Consider the following 12076-nt stretch of genomic DNA (forward strand, 5'->3'; position numbering starts at 1 on the left):
CTTACAGAGATATAACAGAAAATAAGGATAGACAGAGATAAATAGAAGTGTTATTGGTAATAAGACAGATTTTCACCAAGGATAAATGCATTTCCAAATTTAGATTATCAAAGGTGTCCTAAAAAGGATTCCTTACTCCTAGGAGACAAAATACAGTTGGCAACTGGAGAGCTCAAAGAAAATAAATAAAAGTTCAATCTAATGTGAGACTCACCTCACTGTAACAACTGGAAACACTCTCCATGCCCTAAATTGGAGGTTCAAAGGGACTCAGAGGAATTTATTTCTTTGAGGTGTGAGCCACTGTGCCTGGCCAATATAATGGTCTTGGGTGAGCAATAATTGTGCTTACCCAAGCGTTTGGAGCTAAGATAACAGATTTACAAAACAAAAATGGAAAAATTTACACAAAAAAACCCCAAGAATTTTTACCTTTGTGAAGGTCTCTATTTTTTTATTGTGAAATAAAGATCAGTCACATGAGCACTCTGTGCCCATGTGACCCAACCCCAATAAAAACCCTGAACATTAAGGCTCAGTGAGCTTCCTTGCTTGGCAATACTTGATGCATTCTGTCATACATTGTTGCTGGGAGGAAGTAAGCAATGTCCATATGGCTCCACTGGGAGAGGGCAACTGGAAGCTTGCACCTGGTTTCTTCTGGACTCTGCCCTATGTATCTTTTTGCCTTTGCTGATGTTAATCTGTATCCTTTCAGTGTAATAAACTATAACCAGGAATATAACACAAAAATAATGCGGATATCCTGCTAGAAATAGAAATCATTCAATTTGCTAAAACTCCCAGTGGCATGAGTATCAGTAGACCTATTTCAGTATGACTCCCCTGTACTTCTCTTGATAAAGATCAGGAAGAAGATAGGGTGATGTAATTAAGCTATTAAGTTATAAAGAACAATAATAAAACAATTAGAATTTATACAGCACTTTTTTCTTAGGATCCTAAATCTTTTAAGACACAATTTTCAATGACATCATTTCAAGGATACAGATAAGGAAAACCTATTATAGTTCCTTTTTATAAGATAGAAAAATGAATGATATACAAAGTTAAATGACTTCTGAGTTAACGCTATTAGTGATCAAACCAATAAATAAAATAGAGGATAGAGGATTCTTTACTCTTGGTTTAGGGTTCTATGTTCTAAAACATGCTGCCTGTGAAGTTATGATACGTCAGAAATTCATATTCACAAAATGATTATGATGTACCCTTTAGGGAGCCACATATTCTTTTTTTAGAATTAGCTTCTCTTCAGGAATGTACATTATTATTATTATTATTTTCAGTTAGTTTGTTTTCAAATAACTTTTGGCAGTGAAACAATTAGAGAGATTCAGCGTCACAGAGGAGCTCATTCCTACCCTCCTAGGAGTGTATCAAAGTTCTGGTGTCAGCTTGCAAAAACAATTAGATTAAGGGAAATATTTATTAATATATTGATACTGGCAATATTTTTACAAGGTAAAAGCCCTAATATTCATATTAGTCACATAAATGTTCCCCATTGCTTTCTTCTTTTTTTCACCAAAATATCATTTTTAGCTTTATAAGGTCTAGTTCAGCAGCCCACCAGAAATGGTAAAATACTTACTGGCTCTGAGAATGTTCTCCTTGCTGCTGCACCTGGACTGGACCTGTAGAAAGAGCATAAACTCAGTAATTTAGGGCTTATAGCATGAATAGGCAGATATACATATTTAAAGGGCAAGCTCCTGAGGTCTAGGAGCAAAGGCTTTACATATTAGTATTTCAGATGTCATAACATGTTAGTAAAAATTTTATACTTGTTTCATCTTTTTTATTTATCTTTTCCTTATAAGAACTGACTTCTAGAAAAAAATTTGGGGTACAATATTGCAAATTACACAGAGATAAACTAAAGGTGATTTTTTATTCATTTGTATTTAAAAATCAGTATATGGAAATTTGTTACTGTATATTTAGTTGTAAATATTGGCCCTTAATATTACGGCATTTAGTATATCTCTTGACTAGAATAATAATAAAAACTCAAGTAATAAAGTTGTAAGTAAGTATTCCATTACAGTAATTTTTTAGTATGTATATATATTAATGGGAAGAAATAGAGAAATCCTTACATAACATTTACATTTGTTTCTGATAACCTTTGTTAATTATTGATTATCATAATTTATCATAGTTGTAATATTATGAAATATGCTTCTGTTGAAAATCAATGAAATTGAACAAAATTTATTTACCAGTTCTTAGGTGATATATCATTTATCAATCAGAAACCCTTATGCTTTTACTCCAATGTTTAGGTCAATGTGAAACATTCTTTCCTTTTCTTTTTTTTTTTTTTTTTTTTGAGACGGAGTTTCACTCTTTTTGGCCAGGCTGGAGTGCAATGGTGCGATCTCAGCTCACCGCAATCTCCACCTCCCGGGTTCAAGTGATTCTCCTGCCTCAGCCTCTCGAGTAGCTGGGATTACAGGCATGAGCCACCATGTCTGGCTAATTTTGTTTTCGTATTTTTAGTAGAGATGGGGTTTCTCCATGTTGGTCAGGCTGGTCTTGAACTCCCGACCTCAGGTGATCCACCCACCTCGGCCTCACAAAGTGCTGGGATTACAGGTGTGAACCACTGCACCCGGCCTGAAACATTCTTTTAAATGTGACAAAACTGTTATATTCAAGGAGCATGGTACATGTCATTAACATGTTGTTAATTTAAAGGAAACTGTATTTAAGCTCCACACCTCTGCTTCCCATTCCACAGCAGCTTGCCCCAGATGGATATATACACAACAAATTAATTTCTATAGTTCAACACAATCTACTATCATAATGAAACAACTTATGAAAGGAATGTTGCAACTTAGGGTGGGTTATGGTTGTCCTTCCCTGAAAAAAACAAGTGTTAATGTTAAAAAAAATAAAAATAAAAATAAAAAGTCACAAACATACATACAAGAAAAAAAATACACACACACACACACACACACACACACACAGACACACCAAAAAAAAAAAAAAAAAAAAAAAAAAAAAAAAAAAAAAGGAAAAAATATTCCAAATGTTAGTTGTTCTCTTTTGGCCCAGATTGTTCAACTAGTTTTAAACATACTAGAAGGAAAAAGCTAATCTGAAGATAATATTCTTATATTCTTTTACTCAGAGGTCTTATTTAAGAACAATTCTGGACCAAATGGGAAAGAAATCAATGACTGCTTAAAGAAAATAACACAGGGAAGAAGATGCAAGAATGAGGAAAAGAAAAGTGAGAGAGAGGTTTGAGGGTGTAAATATAGACAATGGAAAATAAAGTATGGAATTACAGAAGGGGACAATATGTAAATGCAGAATGTTCTGCTATTACTCATTAAAAATTCATACCAAGAGGGTAAGAATGACAAATGAACTTGCTGCAAAATAAATAAGCAAGTTGCTATACTATGGAATGAACGTAAGTGTAACTATACCACTACAGCCTTAAAGAAGAAAAGAAACACACACTAACAGACAATAGACAAGCTTAATAAAGAGAGAAACTACATTTTAAAAAGTGATTCAAAGAACACAAGAGAAAGCTAGAAGAGTGAGAGAAAAATCTGGTAGAGAGAAGGAAAAGAAAGGGGGAAATGTTAAAAGACAAAAACAGAGTTCAAAGAAGTCAAATGGAAGTCAAGAAAGTCTTCAACAAGATGTAGAAACAGAAGGAGCCCAAATCCATAGCGCAAAGCAATGTTTGCGAATGGAAAGTGGCTCCTTTGATCAGTAATAGTTACTCTTAAGTCGTAGCCTCTATTCCTCCAGAGTTCATCTTTAAGCCCTTCCAATCTAGAGTGGAGCTAGTGTATGGATAGAAACAAGAGATTTACAATGAACAGAGCAGTTCAGATGAGTAGTTCAAATTGTCTCATAAAATGTTCAACAGATTTATATAATGCCTCTTATATACATTTTCTAATGTATATAATGGAAATGGTGGTGAAGAACTAGTTGGTTTTACCAAAAAAACCCAAACCAAAACAACAACAAAATACCCTCTCCCATTCCCTAGGTAACTTAAAAAATTAATAACAAAAATCATTCATAACATGAATTGAATAAAGAAACCCAAGTGTTGCTTTGTGGCACCTCAGTTTAGAACTATATATTTCAAACAGCTTTGGTGGAGAAATTCGGATGACGAAAACAGTTCAATTCCCTGACTCTGAGCGTTTATCAAGGTTCATAAATTGCCAATAGCAGTATAATAAATACTTTCCCATTTATATTACATTGGCTATTTGAACCAGATTTGGGGAGAATCACTTTCATATCAATGATAATAAGAATTTCTTTAGGGATCTTGAGTATGTGTGTGTGTATAAATCAATCAGTCAATCAATCTATACACCACTGAAGAAAACAAAAATTTAAAAATGTTGTTTATTATTTATGCATGTAGCAAATAACTTTTTCTCTTGTACCATGAAACTAGTCCTCTTTATAATATGTACTTAATTTTATACAATTTCAAAATGAAAATTTTACTTAACTCACAATTTAATGGCATACACTTGAAACGATAAACTTGAGAAACAACTATTGTTCTTATACATATGGACTATAAAGAAGGTAACACAGATCTGTCTCAAGTTTTATTGCTTCTTGTTTTTTCCTTCTGTTACCCTGGCTTTACTCAATGGGAAAAAAAGGAAAGCCTGGAAAGCAAAATAAAACAGATTTTGGCCTAACATTAAATTTGTCAGGGATTAGAAATAAAAGGTAAGGCATCTGATTACCTTCTACTTTATTCTATTGGATCATGTTATTTTACTTCAGTTAACATCTGACTTTACAGTATTGACAATTCCCCTTTCAACTGGAATCAAAACTAAAATAACATGTAGAAACAGCATATTATATTAAAATCAATGGAGAAAATAAAAAACATGAGGGACTGAATGAAAACATACGGTATTCATTTACTAATCAAGATTGTTTGAGACATCAAATAACTCATTTCAACATGTGTTTACATGTGTAATATAATTTTTGCTGAAGATCACATCATTCATTAGGAAATCTTAAAATATGAAACAGAAAAACAGAAGGGAGAGCACATAATAAATGTTAGGAACAAAAGTGAAAATGCCTTAAAAAAAGCTGAGGAAATTTTAACAAACAACAAGAATCTTTAGATACAGTTAGAGAAATCACTTACCTTATGCTTAGGTCATAACAAGAATAGCACAGTGTTTAAAGTCAGCTCTTCATTATGGGAGGTACAATTGAAAGCCATAGGTTATAATAACATGAATTGCTACACAGAAATGAAGACTTTTTCAGCCCAACATGAAAAGCTAACTCTTATGGGAGAACATTTCAACTTACGTTAAATGCAACATGAATAACAATTGAGGGTGTAAACATCAAAACACACCCAAACACATGAATCTCACACCAAAAAGAGAGAGATGGCCCAATCTCTCAGGACACAGAAGATTTAATCTGTGACCATAATTCGTGACATATAAGGGAAGGCACATTGCTTTAACAGTGAAAGATGCATGCATAATGTATAACCATCCATTTACCTCCCCACCCTCCACCCAACTTGTACACACACAAGCCCACTAAGATACAGGGGAAAGAATGTAGTGCCAAGCTGTTATGAAGAAAGCAGGACACACGAAAGCATAGCAGTGGTCATGTGATTTGAGAGGTGTTCTTCCCTTAAACCATCCCATCACCATGCTTATTTTAAAGAAGCCAGGAAAAGATTCCCTTTCAATGCTGCAGTAGCTACGAGCCCCCAGCTTGAAGCTAGTGTGTGGAATTTTGATCACCGTTCCCTGCGATGTCAGGGGCTCTCCAGTGGAAGCCAGATGTACTGTAACACCAGTTAGTAGGGGTACAAATGTGTGAATAACAAACATCCTTTCCCTTCTGCATTTCACAGAAGTGAGGGAGGAGAGAAACAAAGAAAATAAAACCCGTGTTAAGAATAGGTTCATAACACTATAAGAATGTATAAGTATTAAAATGGAAATTACATTTGATTGCAGGTTAACACAAATCAGGTTTCAAAAAATTGCCTATTTTGCTGCTCACCAGGCTAATTTGTATTCCTTTTTCTTGTAAATGGTATACAGTATGGCTCATATTGAAAAATTCTGAGCACTTGCTCAGATGGGGTCAAAGTGAAGAACAAAATAAGTCATCTTCTTTGATGGACATTAGGAAAACTATCTTTCCATTTTAAACATGACTTTACTGGCCACTAACCACATTTTAAATTAGAAATTAAGTTTCTGTTTAGCTGCTTACTTACATAATCTGAGAAGTCCTCTGTTTTGGAAAGACACAATTTAAATTTTAATCTTTTTACATTGTTAAAAAAGCAAACAACAAAAAAGCTATTTAGAAACTGTTTCCTAAGTACTCTTCTCTATTATCAATACAAGGTATTTAACAAGGGCTATTCCTGTCAATAATAGGGTTATTTCAGCTCTTCAGAAAAAAATTCAATTTTGCTTTCATATTATTATCCATTTTATTCTTTTTGTGTGAGATGAGCTTTGATTCATGTGCACATCCCAATTTAGTTACCAGATGTCTAAACTGTTCAATGATCACGTACTCATTTTCTCTCTGTCCTTTTATTCTTAGCAGGCCAGAATATCTTGACTTTCCCTTTAATGTGGCTTTGGTATTTTAGGCTCTGGGCCCTCCCATAATCTCAGTTTTCTCACATGAAAAATAAAGATTGTGGCTCAAAGGAGATAATGCATTTATCAGTGATTTTAAGCTATAAAAATGAAAATAAATGTCAGTAGTTGTTATGATCAGTGGTGCCACTGACAGCTATAAAATAAATCTGTGATTACACACCCTCCTCATTATAATGTAGGCAAGCTCTCGTTTCTAACCCAAAGAGGGGGAGAAAATTCTATGTACAGTTATATGTTTCTCAGTAGGGATAGGCCAGAACATTTTGGAAATGTCATAGCCATATGTCCATATGCACGGTAGGCATGCAAGTCATATAATCTACGGCATGGAGCAAAGTCTCAACCAGCTCCTCTAGAAACTACCTTGTATTCTTGAGCTTTTAGATCTGAGACAAGCTGTTGCCTTTCTCTGGAATACACTGTTGCTTATTTTCTGATGCAGATACTACTTGTCCTTTAAGATTCAGCTTAGATTACTCCAGCCATTAAGAAAAAATTCCCAAGTTCCTCAATCAGAAATAATTTCTTCTTTCTCTAAACTCTTTTAGCAGTGTTGAGATATAATTTACCTACCATAAAACTCATTCATATTAAATATAAAAGTATTAAAAGTTTGATGATTTTTAATAAAGTTATATGGCTGTGCAACCAACACTACAATCTAGGTTGAGATTTGCCTAGATTCTCAAGGCATCTTATTTGAACTTCTAATGTAGGACTTATAGAAGTTTATAATATAGAATATGAGTTAATAGTTACTTATATTCCAATTACTGATATGAGTCCCCAAGTAGACCGCAGGTTCTTAGAGGAAAAGGCTCATGACTTTATCCTCTATTTCCCACTACATGAAATACACTGCTTTGTACAGAGGAAACATTTGCTAAATCTGAATGTTTATTTTGTAGTAATTATTTTTCTTTTCAATCTTAGCAAACTAAAATTTATTTTTAATAGTATAAGTATGATCATAGCCATTCCTGTACCTGTTTTATCAGCTTACAAAGAATTTTTACTTATTTGGGCCTGATAGTATTGACAGATAATATGAGAAGTATGTGGATTATAGTTAAGAGATATCTAGGTATCCTACAGAATGATCTCAAGAATTTCGAAATTAATATTATTTAAGGTTAATAACATAGTGACATTTGGAGTCCAGTAAAAGTTTTCTATACCAAGGGTTTCAGGTTAGGTTAAGAAGATTCCTTATTTCCTAAGAGAGCAGGATGTTTTATATCTTACATGGTCTGGTCACTATAATGACAGACATTATAGAAATTTTTGATGCATCATGGCTTATTTTGACTTTAGTTTTTCTACCTTATTAAATTTATTTAAGAGTAATGAGTCTCTGAAAGAATGAACTTCTTTGAGGATTATCTACTCATAAGATTAAGAGGAGAGAGAAAAAGGGACCCATTTACTCAGATTACTTGCCTCTTTAGCCTACCCTGAAACAGAAGCAAAAGTTTGATGTAAATAACATTAAGCCAATAACTCTACAATCTTAGACTCTTACATTCTATTTCTTTCTCTTCTTACTTCTTAAACACAAGTGGATAATTGTTCTAGAAAAGTTTTCTTCCATGGTTCCACTCATGCATCACTTTATTGGAATAAATTAGGATGCAAGTATTTGGCTCACTTGAGTTTAATAATAGCTCTTATGTGTTTAATTAGATTTATGATATCACAGCACATATTCAACTGAAGAACTCAAAGAGTTCTGGCTTATTTATGGCATGAAAGGCAGCATGATAAAGAGGATGTCCTTTGGAGTCCCATGGTATGATTTCCAGTACTGGATTTTCCTCTTCCTAGCTGTGCAACCTTGGATGTGACATTTAACATTTAGAGCTTTAATTTCCTTATCCATAATACGGGGAAAACTAAGTAGGATACTGTAAGTGAAAGTGAAAACTATTGTAAGTAAAAATAAAATAGAAATTGAAGCTGTTATTATTATCTTTATGAATATTTTAAGTCACATATATTTTATATAGGTAGAATCTGAGGCACGATAAGAAAAAAGAATTTGCTACAAATCATGCTAGGAATCAGTGACAAATAATAGACGAATTGCCAACTTCCAGACTAAAGCTACAGAAAAAGTCTGAGTAAAGGTGTGAGATTAGCTCTGCTAGGATTAATCTAATTCTCTGTTGTATGATTTTAGTACAGTTGTCTCCTCTCTGTGGGTCTTGGTTTTCTTATCTGCAAAATATGGATGTTTCTAGGGGTTTTAACTCAGGTCAATGGGTCCCTTGAGAGAATCTTGTGGGTAAAAGGTCCATTCACTGGGACAGAGAAATGAAATTACAATCTTTATATTTAAAAATCTAATTAATATTTATCTTCTTTCATTATGAGCACAAGCAACAAATCACAGTAATATTAACAGAATCTCTTACTTCAATGGTTGTAAATATCTTTTTATGTTTATCATGATTTCAAATTATAGTAGTTATTAGACCTGCTCCTAGTTTGTTATTTAATACATTTAAAAATAGGCATTTATTATTATATCACAGTTTAAGAGTTATTTTGATCATGATTTGAATTCGTTTTCTAATGCTATATATTTTATTTTATATACTTCAAAACATTTTAGCCTTTGACCAACTACCACATGGGTCCATGGCAGAAAAAAGGTTAAACGCCTCTGAGCCAGATAATTTCCAAGCCTCCTTTTATCTGCAGAATATTATAGCTATATGAAACCTTTCCCACCTCTATTTGCTGTCTTTTATCAAATCGTATATAAAAGGTGTCCATTTTTTTAGAAAATTATATAAAATTCGTCACCGAATTAAACAAATGCCCACTTAATAGACCAAAACAAGAAATAAAAAAGGAACATTGTTGCTTAAAAAAGTTATTAAATCCTCAGGGTTAAAAAAAATTCTGCTTCAGCTGCGCCTTTCCCATTAGTTCAGATGAACTAATCATTTAACAGTAATCACATTTAAAAACCTCTAATCAAAGGTAAACTTCCATACACGCACACATACACACATAAAAACAGACACACGTGTGTATGTATCCATAACCATTTATTCTTTGAATTTTCAGTCATTTATTGTTCACGGATAGAGAGTAGCAATGTTATTTTTTATCTTTATTTTTTTCCCCGAGATGGAGTCTTGCTCCGTCACCCAGGCTCCAGTGGAGTGGCATGATCTTGGCTCACTGCACCTCCGCTTCCCGGGTTCAAGCAACTCTCCTACTTCAGCCTCCCGGGTAGCTGGGACCACAGGTGTGCACCACCACACCTGGCTAATTTTTGTATTTTTAGTAGAGATGGGGTATCACCATGTTAGCTAGGCTGGTATTGAACTCCTGACCTCATGATCTGCCTGCCTTGGCCTCCCAAAGTGCTGGGATTACAGGCTTGAGCCATAGGGTCCGGCCTGCTATTTTTTAAAATCTACATATAACATAAGAGTATGCTGGCAAACAGACAATACTTATAAGCAAAACAATTTTATAAATCTTTTCCAGGGGACCATTCTTAAATGTTTTCCCACTCTTATATAAATTTTCATTGTTAAATTCCACTGAGCTTTCCTAAGTTCTAGGTTAATGTGAAAAATACTTCCTTTTCAGTATTGACCCATTCTTAAGTTGGAAGTGTGTCAGGTTATATAGCTGGAGATGTTAATTATAATTACCACTGAAAAATCAAAGCTTGTTTATGCTTCTTTATAGGTAACTTGGTGAGCTCCTTACTTGTTCTTAAAGAAAATATTAAAATATGTAGAACACACTTTCTATTCTTTAGAACTGGTTATCACCATGACTCAAGAAAATATGAATTTAATCATCAATGTTAAATGTTCTTAATATATATCCTATATAAAGATTTAATTCCAAGTTGGACCATGCTCAGTAACCTCTGGAAATTTTGCAAATCCCAGGCTGGTCTCCTCTTGGTAACAACAATAATTTTGGTTTGGTGCTTGTTTTGAAAATTTCAATGTTGATCATAAATATGAAGAAAAATTACTACCCAAATTATATAATGTATTACAAAGCTAAATGAAGTATTTTTGGCTAAGAGGAATTTCAGATTATTCATTATTTCCCAATCTTAAGATGGATAACTGATTATTTTACAGAGTAATTACTCTTCATTCTAAAGGTTAGAAGGCCGGAATTATTGCTGGTTTTAGGTCATACAGCAAAGTAGTAATAGAACTTGGTTCTCTTGACTTCCAAACTTAAATATCTGTACACTATCAATCACTCTACCTTTCTAAGCTAACAATCACAATCATTGCATTCCTAATCACACCTTGCATTTTCATTGCCTCTTTGCTCTTGACTATTTCTCTTAGCAATGAGAACCACTGAGAATAGGGATTTGAATGTAGGAGTGACGGAGAATGGTATAACAAAAGGAACTTTGGGGAATAGCATTCTGGAAACAAACTGTCTAGATTTGAATTTTGGCTCTATCATTATTAGCTGTATAACACTGTATAAGTCATAACCTCACATATAAAATGAAGATAATAATAACATCTATCTCATAGAATATTTGCAAAGAAAATAAGAATACATGTAAAGTCCTTGCTTAGAGATACATGTAAAGTGCTTGCATAGAGAGTGTTTAGCTCAGAGTTAACAGTATATATTGTTAGCTATTACTATATTGTTCTTCCTACTATCATCCTTTTGTTTGGATGATATACTAGACCTGTAATAAGAAATGTTGATTTTTTCTTTGTTTTGCACTTGTGTGATTTTGACAGTTCTCAAAAGTAAGATCAAGTAAGATTAATTTAGGTGAGTATGTGAACAGGAAGTTTTCAGAAAATATTAATTATAAAAAATAGAGGCCAAGGAATAGATACAGTCAATAATATAAAAACTTGAATTATTGAGCATTTGTAATTATTATGTACTTTTTGGCACTTCTGGAAGAAAGTCACATTTGTTTTCATTAAGCATGAAATTTGAAATGCTGAGTTTTTAATTAGATTTAATATTCTTAGTTTTCATTCTTAAATGCCGTGTCCTATCACCTATTTGTTCAGTAAAAAAAACTCTAATGTTTTACTCATTCCAGTGTGGCTGTATTGTTTTCCTTTCTAAATCATATTTTAGTATTGATTGAAAAAGTTGTGACTTTATTTTTCTAAATGCTTAACTAGCATGCATAAGGCACATGAAAGATGTACAAATATATGTCTATACTGCATTAGTAAAGTGGCAACAGCTTAGAAAGTGTGTAGAAAAGTTTCTTCAAGAAATAGATAAGAACTAGGCATTCTGATGCCTAGTATTACAGCTATGTATGGCATACATTATATTGCTAATCAAGCCTCTCATGATCTAATCAAGTAATAGTTAACAAATAC

At 33.2% G+C, this 12076-nt stretch overlaps 1 protein-coding gene across 27 annotated transcripts in view; it reads right to left on the reverse strand.

The window, feature by feature from the left end:
• The window catches only part of LOC105472850 (gephyrin), a 737491-nt gene that overhangs the window by 164516 nt on the left and 560899 nt on the right, over positions 1-12076 (reverse strand). For 15 of the 27 annotated variants that reach the window (XM_071099297.1, XM_071099295.1, XM_024790096.2 and 12 more), the window contains one exon: positions 1616-1658. In XM_071099297.1, coding sequence (XP_070955398.1) covers positions 1616-1658 — 43 coding nt within the window. Of the gene's footprint in view, positions 1-1615; positions 1659-3776; positions 3840-12076 lie in introns of all 27 variants that reach the window. The other 12 variants (XM_071099293.1, XM_071099292.1, XM_071099284.1 and 9 more) reach the window with 1 other exon arrangement.

Source organism: Macaca nemestrina, chromosome 7 (genome assembly GCF_043159975.1).
Source record: "Macaca nemestrina isolate mMacNem1 chromosome 7, mMacNem.hap1, whole genome shotgun sequence".
Lineage (NCBI taxonomy): Eukaryota > Metazoa > Chordata > Mammalia > Primates > Cercopithecidae > Macaca > Macaca nemestrina.